This window comes from Trachemys scripta, chromosome 9 (genome assembly GCF_013100865.1).
Source record: "Trachemys scripta elegans isolate TJP31775 chromosome 9, CAS_Tse_1.0, whole genome shotgun sequence".
NCBI lineage: Eukaryota > Metazoa > Chordata > Testudines > Emydidae > Trachemys > Trachemys scripta.
The window spans coordinates 70919573-70940401 of NC_048306.1; the positions used below are offsets into that span (position 1 = coordinate 70919573).

At 46.9% G+C, this 20829-nt stretch overlaps 1 protein-coding gene across 1 annotated transcript in view; it reads right to left on the bottom strand.

Moving 5' to 3' along the window:
- The window catches only part of DNER (delta/notch like EGF repeat containing), a 280060-nt gene that overhangs the window by 4615 nt on the left and 254616 nt on the right, over positions 1–20829 (bottom strand). Inside the window, exon 12 of the mRNA XM_034781973.1 lies at positions 10192–10438. Coding sequence (XP_034637864.1) covers positions 10192–10438 — 247 coding nt within the window. The remainder of the gene's footprint in view (positions 1–10191; positions 10439–20829) is intronic.

Here is a 20829-nt window from a genome sequence, read left to right on the forward strand (position 1 = left end):
GGGCTTGGCTGGGACGTCGGCTAGGTTGTAGCAAGCACGGATACAGGACGTGATCCAAGAGGAGATGCGCTGTGAAGAGACCGGGAGGCCTTTCATCCGGTCAGCCACAGCAATGAAGAGCTGGGTCGTCTTTCTGAACGGCTTCGTACGCTCAATATAGAAGGCGAGGGCTCTATGAACGTCTAGGGAGTGCAGCTGTTGCTCCCATCGAGTAGCATGCGGCTTCGGATACAAGATCAGGAGGAAAATGTCCTGGTTGACATGGAAAGTTGATACCACCTTCAGAAGGAAGGCAGGATGAGGATGTAGCTGCACCTTGTCCTTATGGAAGACCGTGTACGGTGGTTCCGAAGTGAGGGCTCTGATCTCGGATATGCGCCTCGCCGAAGTGATAGCCACAAGGAAGGCTGTCTTCCAGAAGAGGTACAGAAGGGAGCAAGTGGCCAATGGCTCAAATGGAGCCCCCATAAGTTTGGAGAGGACCAGGTTAAGGTCCCACATAGGGACCGGTCCCTCACCTGCGGGTAGAGACGGTTCAGCCCCTTGAGAAACCTACCGACCATAGGGTGGAGAAGACCGAGTGCCCATGTGTTCCTGGGTGGAAAGCCAAAATGGCTGCCAGGTGTACCCTCATGGATGATATTGCTAGACCTTGCTGTTTTAAGGAGAGCAGATAGTCCAAGATGAGAGGCACAGGCGCATGCAGGGGGGACGTGCCTTATTCGGCACATCAGCAAGAGAAGCGCTTCCATATGGCCAAGTACGTGGCTCAAGTGGAGGGCTTTCTGCTACCTAGTAGTACCTGCTGCACCGAATGGGAGCAAAGGAGCTCTGAACAAGTTAGCCATGCAGCATCCATGCCATAAGGTGGAGGGATTGCAGGTCGGGGTGACACAGGCAGCAGTGGTCTTGTGAGATCAGATCCAGCCAAAGCGGGAGTGGCATCAGAGTGTCTACCGATATTTCCAGTAGCGTGGTGTACCAGTGTTGTCTGGGCCATGCCGGGGCTATCAGAATCAGACGCGCTCTGTCCCTGCACACCTTGAGCAGGACCTTGTGGACCAGCGGGAAAGGAGGGAAGGTGTAGACAGCTGGCCCTTCCACAGGAGCAGGAAAACATCCGAGAGGGAACCCGGGGCGCGATCCTGGAGAGAGCAAAACAGCTGGCACTTCCGATTGCTGCGTGAGGCAAACAGGTCTACCTGGAGAAACCCAAGGAAAATGGAGTGGATGACAGCTGAGCAAACTGACTGGAAAGTCAGTCGTGGGACTGGAAAGACCTGCTGAGGTGATCTGCCAGTGTGTTTTGTACCCCTGGGAGAAAGGACACCACCGGATGGATAGAGTGGGCTGTGCAAAACTCCCACAGGTGAATGGCTTGTTGATGTAGAACATGGCCGTGGTGTTGTCTGTGAGTACCGCCACGCAACGGCCATGTAGTTGCTGCCGGAATACTTGGAAGGCCAGGCGCACTGCCATCAATTCCCGTACATTGATGTGCAGCGATAGTTCGTCTGTGGTCCATAGATCTTGTGTCCAGAGGTCCCTGAGATGGGCACCCCATCCTAGGCATCCATGACCAGAGACAAAGAGGGTTGAGGAGAGTGGAACGGAACCCCTTCGCATACTGTCCTGGGGTCTAACCACAAGTGGAGAGAGGTCAGGATTGTTTCCGGGACGGTTACCACCGTGTTTAGGCTGTCTCCACCTCAGCGATAGACTGTTGTCAGCCAGGCCTGAAGTGGGTGGTGCCGTAGTCTGGTATACCTGGTTACGTACGTATGTCCTAGAAGGCTCAAGCACGTTCTCACCGTTGAAGTTGGAAAACTTTGGAGGCTGCGGATAAGGGACGCCAGCGACTGGAAGAGGGCATCCGGTAGGAGAGCTCAGGCGAGTCTGAAGTCCAAGACTGCCCCAATGAACTCTATTCTCTGGGTTGGTTCCAGAGATGACTTCTCCACATTGAGGAGGAGGCCTAATCGATGAAACATGGCCATGGTCACTTGAACCTGTGATTGCACCTGTTCCCTGGTATGACCTCGGATAAGCCAATCGTTGAGATACGGGAATACTTAGAATAGTATTCTCAGTTGACCACAAAGCGAAGAAAACGTCTGTGTTCTGGAAGAATCGCTATGTGGAAGTACGCATCCTTCATGTCAAGGGCGGCGAACCAGCTCCTTGAACTTCTGCATGGAGTTCAGCGAATTATAGTTGTAACGGCTCAGGAGCACCTGCTGGTTTGCGATCCTGAGCTGGAGTCCTCCCGCAGAGTAGACTTTGCGTCCAAATAGATCAAGGCATTTGGCCTCCTTTGATTTGGGCGCAGGAGCCTGTTGTCCATGACACTCCTTTTCGTTCACTGAGGCCACTACCATTGAACAAGGCTGTGGGTGGTTGAACAAATAGTCATACCCCTTAGAGGGGACATAGTACTTTCGCTCCACCCCTTTAGCCATTGGCGGAATGGACGCGGGGCGTCTGCCAGATTGTTCTGACCGTGTTTTCGATTGTTCGAATGATCGGTAGGGCTACCCTGGATGGAGCCTCTGTTGAGAAGATGTCAACCACTGGGTCCTCCACCTCTATAACCTCCTCCGCTGGGAGGTTCATGTTATGTGCCACCCTACATAAGAGGTCCTGGTGGGCACGGAGGTCTATTGAAGGTGGACCCGAAGTGACCGTTCCTGCTACTGCCTCATCCGGTGATGAAGAGGAAGAGGCCACGGGAGAAAGAGGATCATGTAGGGCCTCTTGCTCAGTTGTGACTCATGGATCGGGGCCAGCTGCCTCTGTGCCCGGGCCAGACAGGGGCGTTGGGATGGGTTCCGGGGGCGGGAGGGACATCCCTGTGTCCTCCATACCACCGGGAACAGGGCGGCTGACTGTGGCCTCTGGCACTCACAGCTTGGAAGGGGCTGAGCGAGATGCCCCTGAAGGAGCACCTTGGGCCTGGTGGTACGCCCAAGGAGTCCAAAAGGGCCATTGAGTAGATCCCTGAACAGGACCTTGTCCCTGCATCTTCCAGTGGCCAGCCCCAGGGTCCAGGTAGCCATGGTCTGAATGACGGCGGTCCGAGATACGGGACCCTGCGTCCGATCCCATCGAACAAGAGGCAGAACGGGATGGCCACGGTGGTGCTAAGTGGGAATGCGCTGGTTCACGACAACACGACGAGGATCGGTGCCGCGAGGGTGAAGAGGGCGCCATAAAGCCAGGGAGTGGTGCCAGGAATGAGACCGGTGCCGAAGTCTAGACCAGTGTCGGGATCTGGACCTTGTCGGTGATGACGACCACCGACGGGAACGGCGTCTGGACCTGGACCTGCTCCTTGATGGAGACTGGTGTTTGGAACGGCGCCACAAGTATGACCTGCGCCGCGGAGGAGAGCGGTGCCGGGGCTGCGAGCGATGCCGAGAACGGTAGCGGTGCCAACGGATGGATAAGGGCTGGCTTGCCCCTTGAAGGTATCACTCGGATCAGTGCCAAAGACTTAGGCTGTTGAGGCAATCAGATCCCTCGCGGCCGCAAAGGTATCTGGTGTAGAAGGAAGCTGGACCTCGACCACGCTACGAAGCGGGGAGTCCAGGTGCACCGGACTCAATGGCTCCACCCTCGGTGCCGGAGTCAACAGTGTTGGCACTTGCGCTCCTGGTCGCTCCTCTACGGGGCGCGGTGCTGAGGGCAGGTCCAGGGAGGCTGGCATCTGTTGAGGTGGGCCAGCCTTTTCCAGTCTACGGTGCCGCTTCTGACCAGGCGAGTGGGAGCGGCGCCGGACCGATGGTGGCTGTGGTGCTGGGGAATGCCGGTAACACGGGTCTATTTCAGAGTCCGAATGCAATACAGTTCCTACCGGTGCCGCTGGGGCGCTGCACGCCGAAGCGCTCGGTGCCGGGTCTTGTCGTGGCACTGGACGTTGAGGGCTAAGAACTGCCTCCATGAGGAGCTGTCACAGACAAAAGTCCCGCTCCTTTTTAGTCCGGGGCCAGAAACCTTTGCAGATACTGCACTTCTCGGTCTGATGAGATTCCCCCAGACACTTTAGGCAAGAGTCATGGGGGTCGCTCATTGGCATGGGCTTGGAGCAGGACGTGCAGGGTTTAAAGCCTGGAGCCTTGGGCATGAGCCCAAGCTACTGGTGGGAAGGAGGGAAGATCCCTACCAACCCGCTAGAACTATTTACACTATAACTATATAAAATTCTATAACTACACTAACTATAAACTATTTACACTGTTAAGAGGAAAAACGCTAGGGAGAGTGGAAAGTGGCAAAGCCGAGCTCCACAGTTTCCAATGACCGTCACAGGTGGTAAGAAGGAACTGAGGGGGTGCTGGGTCGGCTGGGGTATACATCCAGCGCCATAAGGGCGCCACTCCAGGGGGCTCCACAGCCGACCCACCGGGTGTTGCTAGGGTAAAAATTCTCCGACGATCATGCATGCGGCGCGCACACACCTAATTGGAATCGATATGAGCAAGCACTCTAAGAAGAACTATAATGTTATAGTAATAGTTCCCTGCTTTTTGCACACTGAATCAGGGGTGCTGGAACAATTTGTATAGTGGTGATGCTGAGAGCCATTGAACCAAACTGTAAACCTTGTATATAACAGAAATCATTTCAAGCCAGCACACGTAGTTCCAGCACCTATGCACTGAATGGTCAAGAGATGCATTCTAAATCCCTTTCCCCACTTAGCACACCTGTGCAGCATAGGACTAGATTTGATATGCTGATCTGGATATTTGCACTTAGAATTGTGCATCCGCTACCAAAGGGGATCGTTAAATGTGATCTATCCCTCTTGCACTTGATCTTTACCAATCAGTCACAACCTAAGAGACAGGTATAAGGGCTGGGACAAAACCAGATGAAACTGGAAAGACCCTGACACAACAGATGGAAAAAATGAAAAGACAATCTTGAGTATAAAAAATTCTATTTACTATTTTATGTGATAGGAGTCTACTATTCCCTGTACACATACCTGCTATTGATTCAAAAAAAAAAAAAGTTACACACTATAAAAATACACCCTTCATTTGACATCCACCCACACGTGTATATAAAGAATATCAAGGCCTACATTTTCCAAAGTGAGTAGTGATTATGCATCCAAACCGTGACACCTTAAAGGGGGCCTGATTTTCAGAAAGTACTGAGAACCTGTTCTTTGAAAACAGGCCCCTTTAATGTGTCTCGATTTGAACACCTAAAATAAGTCACTTTTGAAAATTTAGGCCTTGGTGGTCTCTATATACATGTCTGTGTAAAAGACAACTGTGAAATTGTGATTCCTCCCCTGTGCTGAGTGCACCAATTTATACTGCTTTCTATCCTTCTGAAACAGAAATAAAGACTGAAGTCTGTACACTAAATCTTAGAAAAGTACCAGCTTGTCAGCTGTATAGTAGATTTTTATATAGCATCAAATGATTTATTTCTCATTTTCATTTTTTGGCAACACACAAATATTATTTGCAATTCAAACATTCCTTTTCATTGACATTAACTAGAATATATTTCACAAAGGTGCAAATAAAAATCCTTTTTATTTACAGGTTCTGGCATTCTCTCTTTTTATTAACTACTGAACGCGGGCTTCAAAAACCGGTATGAATGCAGCCCCAATCTAAAGGCTTTTTTATGAGCTCATTCACCTTGACTCTCACTGGTTTTACTAAAAGGCCTTCCTTGGCACTATGCAGAGATTAATTCAGAGCCACATAGGTAAAGGAAAGACCTCCAACAAAGAGTCCAGGTCCCAAGATTTGAAAAGTCTGACAGCAGCACTGTTTCACTGTTTCCATCACATCAATCAACAACTGGCAGTGAAAATCAAGTCAAGGAGTCAAGGTGAATGAGCTTATAAAAAAGCCTTTAGATTGGGGCATTGAACCACAAAGTGCCCTCTGCCCACCCCTGGAGCTGGAGGAGCAGTTACCTCACCAGGCTCCTTCCTCTCTACCCCCAAAGATGGTGGGGGGGAGTGGACATCCAGTACCCCTTGAAGACAAAGGAGTAGAAGAAAGATTACAGCCACCGCGCAACCCCCTCCCCACCCAAGATAACATCAAAGGAAGAGGAGGCCCTACAACCTTGTGTCCCTAGACTTCCAGTGCAGGAGATGCTAGCCAGGGTAGGGAAGAAAGCCCCAAGAAAGGGGATGAGCAATACTTGGGACACTCCAAACACTGTTCTGAAACATTCAGCTGCTAAGAACAGAGCCAACAGCTGGGACAATTTTTATTTGGTCGCATATCCCTGCTGGAGTACAAGGCCTCAGAATTCTCTTTAAATGTCACCAGTGGCCGCTTCTCCTTATATCTGGGAAAACACTGTTGCACAGAGAACGAACAATGCAAAAAATATGGCCACTAACCACACCATTGCTAAATCATCCTTTTGCCTGGGATACTAATGGTTTCAGTTATCTGGGGAAGGTGGATGAGAGTAAATACTCTTTCCATTCTCTAACCAGGGACAGGAAAGGGGCAGAGCCAGAGTACATAAGAACATAACATAAGAACAGCCTTACTGGGTCAGACCAAAGGTCCATCTAGCCCAATATCCTGTCTTCCGACAGTGGCCAGTGCCAGGAGCCCAGAGGGAATGAACAGAACAGGTAATCATCAAGTGATCCATCCCCTGTCGTTCATTCCCAGCTTCTGGCAAACAGAGGCTAGGGATACCATTCCTGCCCATCCTGGCTAATAGTCATTGATGGACCTATCCTCCATGAATTTATCTAGTTCTTTTTTGAATCCTGTTATGGTCTTGGCCTTCACAACGTCCTCTGGCAAGGAGTTCCACAGGTTGACTGTGCATTGTGTGAAGAAATATTTCCTTTTATTTGTTTTAAACCTGATGCCTCTTAATTTCATTTGGTGACCCCTAGTTCTTGTGTTATGAGAAGTAGTAAACACTTCCTTATCTACTTTCTCTACATCAGTCATGATTTTATAGACCTGAATCATAACTCCCTTAGCCGTCTCTTTTCCAAGCTGAAAAGTCCCAGTCTTATTAATCTCTCCTCATATGGAAGCCGTTCCATACCCCTAATCGTTTTTGTTGTCCTTTTCTGAACCTTTTCCAATTCCAATATATCTTTTTAGAGATGGGCCAACCACATCTGCACACAGTATTCAAGATGTTGGTGTACCATGGATTTATAGAGAGGCAACATATTTTCTGTCCTATTAACTATCCCTTTCTTAATTATTCCAGTATTCTGTTTGCTTTTTGACTGCCGCTGCACATTGAGTGGATGTTTTCAGAGAACTATCCACTAAGACTCCAAGATCTCTTTCTTGAGTGGTAACAGCTAATTTAGACCCCATCATTTTATATGTATAGTTGGGATTACGCTTTCCAATGTGCATTACTTTGCATTTATCAACATTTAATTTCATCTGCCATTTCGTTGCCCAGTTACCCACTTTTGAGAGATCCTTTTGTAGCTCTTCGCCATCTGCCTGGGTCTTAACTATCTTTAGTAATTTTGTATCATCTGCAAATTTTGCCACCTCACTTGTTTACCCCTTTTTCCAGATCATTTATGAATATGTTGAATAGGACTGGTCCCAGAACAGACCCGTGGGGGACACCACTATTTACCTCTCTCCATTCTGAAAACTGACCATTTATACCTACCCTTTGTTTCCTATCTTTTAACTAGCTACCAATCCATGATAGCACCTTCCCTCTTATCCCATGGCAGTTTACTTTGCATAAGAGTCTTTGGTGATGGACTTTGTCAAAGGCTTTCTGAAAATCTAAGTATACTATATCCACTGGATCCCCTTGGTCCACATGTTTGTTGACTCCCTCAAAGAATTCTAGTAGATTAGTGAGGCATGATTTCCCTTTACTAAAACAATGTTGACTCTTCCTCAACAAATTATGTTAATCTATACGTGTGACAATATTGTTCTTTATTATAGTTTCAACCAGTTTGCCCGGTACTGAAGTCAGGCTTATAAGTCTGTAATTGCCAGGATCACCTCTGGAGCCTTTTTAAAAAATTGGCATCACATTAGCTATCCTTCAGTCATCTGGTACAGAAGCGGATTTAAATGATAGATTACAGACTACAGTTCGTAGTTCTGCAATTTCACATTTGAGTTCCTTCAGAACTCCTGGATGAACACCATCTGGTCCTGGTGACTTATTGCTGTTTAATTTATCAGTTTGTTCCAAAACCAAAGGCTTCATTTCAGCAATCCTTGACTGGTGTATGGCTCATAGCAGATAGTAGACAGCAGGCATAGTTGGAGCATTTTCAACAGGAAAGACACAATACTAGAAAACTGCTGAGCAGGAGTGGCCGTGAAAGGAAAGGCGGGGTACTCTGGAAAGCCAGGAGCCAAGAAACAGCCATGGTGAGCAAACGAGGTAATGAGCTCCTGTCTACTTTAATCTGTGATTACTGGCACTGACTTTTAGCACTAATACCCTGCTGCAGTAAATGATCACATCCAATACATGCAACAGTATCATTAACTGTTCTGTCCATTATTTGGCTTCCATTTTAGCTGCAGGCAAACACCATTTCCAGTTCTTATTTGGCTGCCTACTCAGTTATATTCAGTTTATCACACCTACTTTAAACAGTTGTTTGTTACATCAGCATAGGACAAGGGAGGGCAAACTATGGCCTGCGGGCCGGATTCGGCCCATCAGGGCTTTCAATCCGGCCCGTGGGATTGCCAGCCTCGTGGTGCAGTGGGGAACTGCAACCATTGGGAGCTTCGGGGGTGGTATCCGCAGGCAAGGGCAGCGTGCGGTGGAGCCGCCTGCCCCACCCCACTTCCAGGAGCCACTGCCGGACATGTTGGCCACTTCCGGGAGTGGTGCAGGGCCAGGGCAGACAGGGAGCCTGCGTTAGCCCCGCTGCGTACCGCTGCCACCCCGGAGCCACTTGAGGTAAATGGCACCGGGCCGGAGCCTGCACCCCAAGCCCCTCCTGCACCTCACACCCAAGTACCCTGCCCTGAGCCCCCTCCTGCACTCCACACCCCAACCCCTCCTGAGCCCCCCTCCTGCACCCTGAACCCCTCCTGCACCCCCTTCCTGCACACCACACCCACTCCCACACACCACACTCCCTCCCGCACCCCAATCCCCTGCCCCAGCCCTACATTCATGGCCCTGCATACAATTTCCACACCAAGATGTGGCCTTCGGGCCAAAAAGTTTGCCCACCCCTGGCATAAGAGCAGGATGGAAACTGATTTATAGACTAATACAATGGCCTCCCATGCTGATGGTATCGGCAAGATACCTGCCATTACTATCTCGTAAATAGCAGTTCTAAACTACACATTTTAATCTCAAATGCATTTCACTCATTGTAGTTGGTGTGAAATGTTTTAATTATATTTAGACTGCTGCATTGAACAAAATGCATGCAACTTTCTTTAAAAACCTTTTCAAATTAATCTATCTTCTTCTTGGGCATCTAGCACAATGGTATGTGACTGTCTCACAACTATTAACAATATTTATTGCGAGGCAGATAAGATTTATATCCATTTCATGGATGGAAAAAACAGAGGCACAGAACAGGGTCACACCAGGAAACTGTGGCAGAGGTGGGCACTGAACCCAGATTGCCTGAGTCGTGGTCCAATGATTTAATCACAAAACCAGATATCAACCCCTGGCATTTTGATGAATTATTTAGGAATTTTGTTTTGTTTTGTTTTGCTAGGTGTCAAAATAATTTTGAAAAATATATGCAACAAAACAAAATGTTTCAAAATGAATTATCCATTATTATCCAAAGTGCATGCATGATAAAGTATGGAATTTTGATATGTAGATTTAGAAATGTGTAAATATAACAAGAATAAAAATTTACAAAAAAAAAAAATACTTGCACACTTCCCAAATTGAAACACCTTATAGACTGGTGTAAAGGAACAGATTCAACTCTCAGTTATACTGTGTAACTCCAAAACTCTACTGCCTTCAATGGAGCGGCACTGAATTCACACTGTTTAACTGAGACCAGAGTGTAGCCCAGATATAATGATGAGCAATTAAAATAATGCTATATTCTAATTTGGAAGCAATACAGCCTTTATATTTGTCAATAGCAATTAGCTGATGCTGTGCTACTACACATGAATTTGAAGTAGATATAGCAAAGAGATTCCATTTACTTTCCCTTTCCCCACAACAAACCTGGCATGTCGGATAGAAGCAATTGCACTGCTGAATTCACTGTCAATGCTTCTACAGTTGTAGAACTCCTCATAGGCTGGCCTGGAAGAGCCTTGGTATTCAATGCGGCTGATGCGACATATCCCCACAATCAGAATGATCAGCATAAGGACAAATGCGACACAGAGGGCTCCAATTATGATGTAGAGGGAATGACGAGGCATGTTTGTTAGACTCTCTGCCATGTGCCCAGACTTCCACTGCAGATCTGGCAATAATACATAAATAAATACAAAACCAAAATTATTATTTTATTTCGTTCCTGCTGAATAGAAATTGAGTGCTTTCATTTCCAACATTTCTATATAGACTTCTGTTGTTAAAGATATTCAACTTTAAAATTATATTTTCCATTTGAGGGTCTGCCATGGACATAGCTGTTTTTAACATGCTGTAAATACCAGTATCACAAAATCTGAAAGAGAATTTTGATTTTGATTGGCCATGTAACTGCTGATTGATGATCATCAGTTGCAATGGATACAATTACCAGCTCTGCCACTGATTTGCTCTATAACCTTGAGCAAATCACTTAACCTCTCTGTACCTCCATTTTCCCATCTATACTTTCATAGTTTATTTATAGCTTTCAAAGTCAGAAGGGAGCAATACATCTTCTAGTTTGTTCTCCTGTATAAAACAAAGGTCACAGAATTCCACACAGCTACCCTGGCACTGAGCCTAATAACTTGACTGAATCATGTCTTCCAGAAAGGCATCCAGTCTTGATCTGAAGACTTCAAGAGGTAGAGAATCCACCACTTCCCTTGGTAGTTTGTCCAATGATTTATCACCCTCCCTGTTAAAAATTGATGCCTGATTTCAAATTTGAATTTGTCTGTCTTTAACTTCTGGTCACTGCTGCTTCTTCTGCCTTTCTCGGCTAAATTAAAGCTCTTTAATACATGATATTTTCTCCTTGTGAATGTACTTCTACACCATAATCAAATCACCTCTCAAACAGATTGAGTTCATGTAAGTCTTTTGCTGTAAGGCATTTTCTCTAGCTCTTGAAAAATTTTTGTGGCTCTTTTCTGCATCCTCATAAATTCTTCAACAGCTGTTTAAAAAAATGTGGACACCAGAACTGTATCCAGTATTGGTGTCATCAATGCTATATACAAAGGTAAAATCACCTCTCTATTTCTATTCACTATGCTCCTTGTTTATACATCCAAAGATTGCATTTGCCCTTTTTGCCACATCAGTTCATGGGGGGTGGGGGGACGCATATTGAGTTGCTTGTCCACTATGACCCCTAAAATCCTTTTCAGAGTCACTGTTTTCCAGGATACAGTTCCCCATTCTATAGGTGTGACTTGCACTCTTAGATTTATGACCTTGCATGTGATTGTATCAAAATACATCTTGTTTAAATGGGTCCAGCTTACCAGATCACTCTATATGACTTGCCCTGTCCTCATCATTATTTACCATTCTGCCAACATTTGTCTCATCAGCAAGTATTATCAGCAGTGATTTATATTTAATACCAGATCATGCTCCAGATCTTCTTGGAATCAGAGAATTGTAGGATCGGAAGGGACCTCAAGAGCCCCTGTGCTCAAGGCAGGACTAAGTATTATCTAGACCATCTCTGACAGGTGTTTGTCTAACCTGCCCTAAAAAATCTTTAGTGACAGAGATCCTACAAAAATCTCCAATGATGGAGATTCTCACTCAAGAGCTGTGAGACACTCACTTTTATGTAGCACTTTAAAACCGACAGTTGTTCCTATTACTTCACTTGCCAAAAAAAAAGAAAAGAAAAAAAGAAAGAAAAACAAAAAAAGAATCACCCTTGGACACAATTAAATAATTTAAAGGACTTCTGTAGGGCAAAACAGCTGCAAAAGAGGTTCCTGTGTGGAGTAACTTTCTCATTGACTTGCGAGCATATATCTCAAAGGGTTTGCAAAATATTAAAGACTGACTATTAAACTATTAAGTCATTCAAGCAGTGCAATATGCAGCTATAAAGTAAGTAGACTGTACTTGATTACAGGCAATCCAAGTCCTGAGCTTCCCATACTTTCTACCCAAGGAAATAAAAAAGAACAGTTCTTAAATCTCGGATACACATCCCGGGAGATTACAGTTGTCTGCCTTGATAAAATAAGCAGGCTTCACTTGAAAAGAAAGCATTTCAGTACTCTCTGTGTGAGATCCAGATAAGGAGATAGCATAGCCCTGGTGTATGCTCACATTTGACTGATGCCTTTTAACACAAGCCTATTATTTTTGCATCAAAATATTTCCACTTCATTTCAGCTATTTAATCATCAGGAAAATCACATAAACATGACTGAGTCTCTGCAAGTTTTATGTTGGGTGATTGGGCTCTAAATAAATAGATTTTGTTTTATAATACAGTCAAAGATTCATTTAGGGCCAGACTGTTCCTAACCCTTACAGGAGGTACATGAGGATGGGGAGGTGGAAGGATCCACCACAATTGCAGTCCTTGTGCTCAAGGGGGAAAACTGCTCCCTTCCTTACTCCCCTGGGGTGCATGGTGCCCCAAAGGGATAAGGAGGTGAGATCCTGGCTTTAACCCCCTACACTTACAGAACTAGCTGATCACATTGCAGGGAGCACCCTGGACCTAATAAAGGGGTTGCAGTACTGAGCATGCATAGGCTTGTTTGTATTTGCTTTTGCACAGAACCCTGAAATTCTGATCAATCTGAACCACAAAGCATTTAATGATTTAATGTTTTTGAGGATTTAATATTGTCATGTTCTCTGCTTGCTAGTGAATGAAATGGCCCAGCTGTGTGGAGTTTATTTCAATTTTGGAAGAGCTGCTGTTTTCACTCCATAGCACATCTATCAGACACGCTGTTCTGTTGGAAAATACACTCGGCCAAATTCAGACCTAATGTCAGCAGATACATTTCCACTGGAGGCATGGAAAACCTGATTCTGGCCCACTGTCTTCAATCTCTGGATGATAAGGATGTGAGGAATTTCTTCTGTTCTTTTTCCATAGATAAAATCCAAAAGATGCATGGCACATATTCCGTAGCTTAAGAAGAAAGTAGTGGTGACTCAAATTTATGATCTTCTCAGTTGCCACAGCAACCATGATAGGATTCAGTAAGATTGTAGATTATGACATATACATATATACTCCTAGGATTATCTTGTAAATGATTTTCTCTGAGTAATACTATCGTTTAACTTTCCTTGCTGATTATATTATCCATATCTGTAGAGTCTGAAAAGATATTAGTGCTGAAAGATAACGTGCAGGCACTAAGTGGTTTATAAATGGGCAATTTTATACATAGTTGCAAACTTAAATCTTACGTTATCCTCATTGACCAAGAGTATTTCATTTTAGTGGGAAATTTTTTCTCTTGTGTAACTCAGGTTGGTTGCAGTGTCCCTCTAGGATTTATTTTTAATTCCATTGTTTTTCAGTAGACATTGCTGTCACTGGGAAAGACCACAAAATGATATAATAAATGTGGGGTTTCATTGGCAGGCAAATTATTTCATGCTGAATGGACAGTCTGGAGAATATTTGGAAGACAGTTAAAGAATACAGTTTAACAGGTAGTTGAAGAGCCTTAACCCTGAAATAGCTGTAAAAACAATAACCCCAGTGAAATAGATAGTTGGATCAGCTGTGAAAAAGCTGCACAGGATGTGGAGCTGCCAATTTTAGACAGACAGTTTCTCTGCAAAGGGATGAAGTAATGCACAATCTCACCAGCCTCCTTTCTGACTAAAGCAGATCATCATAAAAGGCAAGGTTGGCTCGGTTTAGGAATGTGGCTGAGTTAACCACCACACTCCATCTCCTGTGAAAGTCTGGAACTCAACTTCATCACACGTTTGAGTCAGTCAGGTCAGGAGGGTGGATCAATCACATGAAGCTAGCCCTTCAATGGTGAATTTAATTTCCAGTGCGTCAGTATATGGAAACTCCTGAAGCTGTCTGATGGATGGTCTGCCTGGCTTTGACAATGAGGTATACACTGCTGAAATGGAGGTAGGTTAGTTGAGATATGAAATCAATGGGCCAAATTGAGACAATTCACAATAGGATCAACTCCAGTCAAGTCCACTGAGGCTTGGTCTACACTAGAAAATTAGGTTGATTTAATTACACTGGTCAGGGGTATGAAAAATCCACACTCCTGAGCAGCATAATTAAGCCAACCTAAGTTCCCGTGTAGACAGCACTAGGTCAATGGAAAAATTCTTCCATTATCCCAGCTACCACCTCTCAAAGAGGTGGATTATCTATGCAGACAGTGTTGGTAGTGTCTATCCTGAATCACTGCAACGATGCTACTGTAGTGTTTTAAATGTACACAAGTCCTGAGTCATGACCATTTATACCAGGTTTGAATATGGCCCTTTTCTTTTATAGGCATACTAAGAATTGCACTTGGCCTCTAACCATTTAGTCATGACAATGCAAAGACAGAGAAGGGAGTTCCCTGAGGTACACGGCTCTTTTGAAAAGTCTATTGAAGATCAAGTGTTTTCAATCCTATTCTAAAAAAAGATTTCTTCAGAAATCCATCCAGATTTATCTTGGTAATCCTTTATACACAAGCTGAAATACTGGCTCTTTTTTTTTTTTTAAGTTTTTAAGGTTTAAGTTTAATTCTGTAGATTTACAACAAGTGCTGTACTTTTTTGGTTTGTATTATAATTATGTTTGAATGTTGTAAAGTGCCACGGTTAGATTTTCTAGGCAGGTGCCCTATAAATGACATGTTATTTGCAGAGGCAAGATGGGTGAGGTAATATCTTTTATTGGACCAACTGCTGTTAGTAAAAGACATGAGCTTTCAAACTTACAAGAGTTCTTCTTCAGGTCTGGGAAAGGTACTCAGAGTGTCACAGCTAAATACAAGATGGAACAGATAGTTTAGCATGAGACGTTAACAAGTTGTAAGAGGCCATATCTCTGCAGTCATAGGACAAAGGATGGTTAGTGTTATAGGGTATGTCTACACTACGAAATTAGTTCGAATTTATAGAAGCCGGTTTTATTGAAATCGGTTGTATACAGCCGATTGTGTATGTCCACACAATAAAATGCTCTAGGTGCTCTAGTCGGCAGACCGCGTCCACAGTACGAGGCTAGCGTCGACTTCCGGAGCATTGCACTATGGGTAGCTATCCCACAGCTATCCCACAGTTCCCGCAGTCTCTGCCGCCCCTTGGAATTCTGGGTTGAGATCCCAATGCCCGGATGATGCAAAACAGTGTCGCGGGCGGTTCTGGGTACATGTCGTCAGGCCCCTCCCCCCTCGTCACAGCAACGGCAGACAATAGATTCGCGCCTTTTTACCTGGGTTACCTGTGCAGACAACATACCACGGCAAGCATGGAGCCCGCTCAGCTCAGCTGAGCTCACCGTCACCATATGTCCTCTGGGTGCCGGCAGACGTGGGACTGCATTGCTACACAGCAGCAGCTGCTAACTGCCTTTTGGCGGTAGACGGTGTAGCATGAGTGATAGCCGTGGGGCTGGCAGCCGTAGTGCTGCATTGCACCAGCCCCTTGCAGGCGATGGTATATTATGACTGGTACCCGTCGTCGTCGTACTGGTATGGCTGTCAATCATGGCCACCTGGGCAGACATGCTACTGTTTCGATGATGACGGTTACCAGTCATAATATACTATTTTCTGCCAATTGCCCAATATTGTCTGCTAAGCACCCAGAAGAGGCCGAGGGCGATGCTGGGTGCTGGCGGACGTGGGGCTGGCAGACGTGGGGCTGCATTGCTACACAGCAGCAGCCCCTTGCCTTTTGGCAGATGATGGCATATTATGATTGGTACCCGTCATCGTCATACTGGTATGGCTGTCACTCATGCTGCAGCGTCGGCTGCCACCTTAAGATGTAAAAAATAGATTTGTTCTGTGTTCATTTGCTTCCCCTTCCTCCGTGAAATCAACGGCCTGCTAAGCCCAGGGTTTCCAGTTTAATCTTTGGGGGGACCATTCTGTGTGACAGTTGTTTGTGTTTCTCCCTGTTCCTGTACCTGTACGCCATGTCGTCACTCGGCCCTCCCTCCCTCCCGCCCTCCTTCTCCTGGTCCATCAGATACTACTTTCGCGCCTTTTTTCTGACCAGGCGCCATAGCTAGCACTGGGATCATGGAGCCCGCTCAGATCACCGCGGCAATTATGAGCACTATGAACACCACGCGCATTGTCCTGGAGTACATGCAGAGCCAGAACATGCCAAGGCGAAACCCGGACCAGGCGAGGAGGCGATTGCAGCGCGGCGACGAGAGTGATGAGGAAATTGACATGGCCATAGACCTCTCACAAGGCACAGGCCCCAGCAATGTGGAAATCATGGTGTTACTGGGGCAGGTTGATACCGTGGAACGCCGATTCTGGGCCCGGGAAACAAGCACAGACTGGTGGGACCGCATAGTGCTGCAGGTATGGGACGATTCCCAGTGGCTGCGAAACTTTCGCATGCGTAAGGGCACTTTCATGGAACTTTGTGACTTGCTTTCCCCTGCCCTGAAACGCCAGGATACCAAGATGAGAGCAGCCCTCACAGTTGAGAAGCGAGTGGCAATAGCCCTGTGGAAGCTTGCAACGCCAGACAGCTACCGGTCAGTCGGGAATCAATTTGGAGTGGGCAAATCTACTGTGGGGGCTGCTGTGATCCAATTTGCCAGGGCAATGAAAGACCTGGTGATAGCAAGGGTAGTGACTCTGGGCAACGTGCAGTCAATAGTGGATGGTTTTGCTGAAATGGGATTCCCAAACTGTGGCGGGGCCATAGACGGAACCCATATCCCTATCTTGTCACCGGAGCACCAAGCCACCGACTACATAAACCGCAAGGGGTACTTTTCAATGCTGCTGCAAGCCCTGGTGGATCACAAGGGACGTTTCACCAACATCAACGTGGGATGGCCGGGAAAGGTACATGATGCTCGCGTCTTCAGGAACTCTGCTCTGTTTCGAAAGCTGGAGGAAGGGACTTTCTTCCCGGACCAGAAAGTGACCATTGGGGATGTTGAAATGCCTATCGTGATCCTTGGGGACCCAGCCTACCCCTTAATGCCATGGCTCATGAAGCCATACACAGGCAGCCTGGACAGGAGTCAGGACCTGTTCAACTACAGGCTGAGCAAGTGCCGAATGGTGGTGGAATGTGCATTTGGACGTTTAAAAGCGCGCTGGCGCAGCTTACTGACTCGCTCAGACCTCAGCGAAAAGAATATCCCCATTGTTATTGCTGCTTGCTGTGCGCTCCACAATATCTGTGAGAGTAAGGGGGAGACATTTATGGCGGGGTGGGAGGTTGAGGCAACTCGCCTGGCCGCTGATTACGCGCAGCCAGACACCAGGGCGGTTAGAGGAGCACAGCAGGGCGCGGTGCGCATCAGAGAAGCTTTGAAAACGAGTTTTGTGACTGGCCAGGCTACTGTGTGAAACTTCTGTTTGTTTCTCCTTGATGAACCCTCCAACCCCCCCCCCCGACCCGGTTCACTCTACTTCCCTGTAAACCAACCACCCCACCCCACCCTCCCCTCCCCTCCCGCTTGCAGAGGCAATAAAGTCATTGTTTTTTCACATTCATGCATTCTTTATTAGTTCCTTACAGAGGTAGGGGGATAATTGCCAAGGTAGCAGGGATGGGTGGGGGAGGAGGGATGGAAAAGGACACACTGCATTTTAAAACTTTAACTCTTATTGAAGCCCAGCCTTCTGATGCTTGGGCGATCATCTGGGGTGGAGTGACTGGGTGGACGGAGGCCCCCCCACCGTGTTCTTGGGCGTCTGGGTGACGAGGCTATGGAACTTGGGGAGGAGGGCTGTTGGTTACACAGGGGCTGTAGCGGCGGTCTCTGCTCCTGCTGCCTTTCCTGCAACTCAACCATACGCTCGAGCATATCACTTTGATGCTCCAGCAGACGGAGCATTGCCTCTTGCCGTCTGTCTGCAAGCTGACGCCACCTATCGTCTTCAGCCCGCCACCTCTCCTCTCGTTCATGTTGGACTTTTCTCATCTCCGACATTGACTGCCTCCACGCATTCTGCTGTGCTCTATCAGCGTGGGAGGACATCTGCAGCTCCGTGAACATCTCGTCCCTCGTCTTACGTTTTCTCTTTCTAATGTTCACGAGCCTCTGCGAAGGAGAAACATTTGCAGCTGGTGGAGGAGAAGGGAGAGGTGGTTAAAAAAGACACATTTTAGGGAACAATGGGTACACTCTTTCATTACAAGGTCGCATATTTCGGCTTGCAGGCAGCCATCGTAGGCCACAGTGTTTTGGCTTATTTAACCTTCTTAACATGCGGGAAAGGTTGCAAACAGCAGCGCATTTCCCATCTCAAGGATGAATTGGGTTGTCCATTTAAAATGGGGTTTCAATGTAAAAGGAGGGGGCTGCGGTTTCCCGGTTAACATGCGGCACAAACACAAGTAAACCACCCCCCCCACACACACACACACGATTCTCTGGGATGATCACTTCACCCCTCCCCCCCACCGCGTGGTTAACAGCGGGGAACATTTCTGGTCCGAATAGCAGGAACGGGCGCCTCTGAATGTCCCCCTTAATAAAATCACCCCATTTCAACCAGGAGAGCTTTCTGGAGATGTCCCTGGAGGATTTCCGCTCCATCCCCATACACGTTAACAGACTTGCTTGCTTTTTTTTGTAATGTTTACAAATATTTACAAAGTTACACTCACCAGAGGTCTCCTGTGTGCCCTGAGGGTCTTGGGTGAGTTCGGGGGTTACTGGTTCCAGGTCCAGTGTCACAAACATATCCTGGCTGTTGGGGAAACCGGTTTCTCCGCTTCCTTGCTGCTGTGAGCTACCTACAGTACCTCCATCGTCATCTTCCTCGTTCCCCGAACCGTCTTCCCTGTGTGTTTCTCCAGTGAGAGAGTCATAGCACACGGTTGGGGTAGTGGTGGCTGCACCCCCTAGGATCGCATGCAGCTCCGCGTAGTAGCGGCAAGTTTGCGGCTCTGCCCCGGACCTTCCGTTTGCTTCTCTGGCTTTGTGGTAGGCTTGCCTTAGCTCCTTAATTTTCACGCGGCACTGCTGTGTGTCCCTGTTATGGCCTCGGTCCTTCATGGCCTTGGAGATCTTTTCTAATACTTTTCCATTTCTTTTACTGCTACGGAGTTCAGCTATCACTGCTTCATCTCCCCATATGGCGAGCAGATCTCGTACCTCCCGTTCGGTCCATGCTGGAGCTCTTTTGCGATCCTGGGAGGACTCCATGACGGTTACCTGTGCTGATGAGCTCTGCGTGGTCACCTGTGCTCTCCACGCTGGGCAAACAGGAAATGAAATTCAAACCTTCGCGGGTCTTTTCCTGTCTACCTGGTCAGTGCATCTGAGTTGAGAGCGCTGTCCAGAGCGGTCACAATGAAGCACTGTGGGATAGCTCCCGGAGGCCAATAACATCGAATTCCGTCCACACTACCCCAATTCCGACCCGCAAAGGCCGGTTTTATCGCTAATCCCCTCGTCGGAGGTGGTGTAAAGAAACCGGTTTAAAGGGCCCTTTAAGTCGAAAGAAAGGGCCTCGTTGTGTGGACGTGTCCAGGCTTAATTCGGTTTAACGCTGCTAAAGTCGACCTAAACCCGTAGTGTAGACCAGGCCATAGATTGTTGCAATGAGCCACAAATCCAGTGTCTTTATTGATTTTTAGTGTCTAACAAAGTTACAAATTTAAGCTCCCAGGCTCATCTCTTGAAGGTGGTGTGCAAGTTTTCTTTGAGCACAAGGACTAAGAGGTTAGACACGGAGTGATCTTTTTGTGAAAAATGTTTGCCTGCCGCCGATAGGGTGTTTTTGTGTTTTATAATTTTTCTGTGGGAGTTCATTTGAGAGTGTAGTGATTATCATGTTTCACCCACGAAGTTGCTACAGAGGCATTTAGTGCACTGGATAAGGTACACCACATGTTGTAATGGGCATGTGTAGGACCCAGGGATCTTAAAAGGTGTGTTGTGGGGAGTATTTATCACTAACAGTGGAGAAAGATGCAAAACCTGCAGACTGTTGTATCGGCTTGGTGTTGGTGGGTCCTGGTCAGTGGGGAGCTTGCTTCCGACGATGGACTTGGCAAGCTTGGAGGAGTTGTTTGAAGACCAGAAGAGGGGGTTTACAATACCTAATAGTATAAATCTATTTTCTAAACATTAACATGGCAAGTAAATAGCTATAGGCTCCTGATTGCAGCATCAGCAGGTGATATTATCCAAGTCATTAACACTCAGATGGCCACCACTAGTGAGAATGGGGTGGAAGACAGACATGGCTATTGGCCTAGGCCCTGTCATGCGACTATGAAACACACTAACACAGTAAGTCTCACTATACAGCAGTAGTAAGCTTCATCAGTGCCTGTAGCTGCTATAGAAGAGGGGTTACTGCTGGTGAAGGAAGCCAGGGATATAATGTGAAGATCAGTCCTCGACAATCCAGGACACAACTGGGGTGAAATGCGCAACTCATTGAAAGGCAATGACAAAACTCCCATTGATTTCCATGTCTGAGTGCAAGCAGGGTTAAGCCGAGAGACAGACAATTCTCCCCACTGAGCAGAATGAGGTCTGTGTGCACCTGAGCC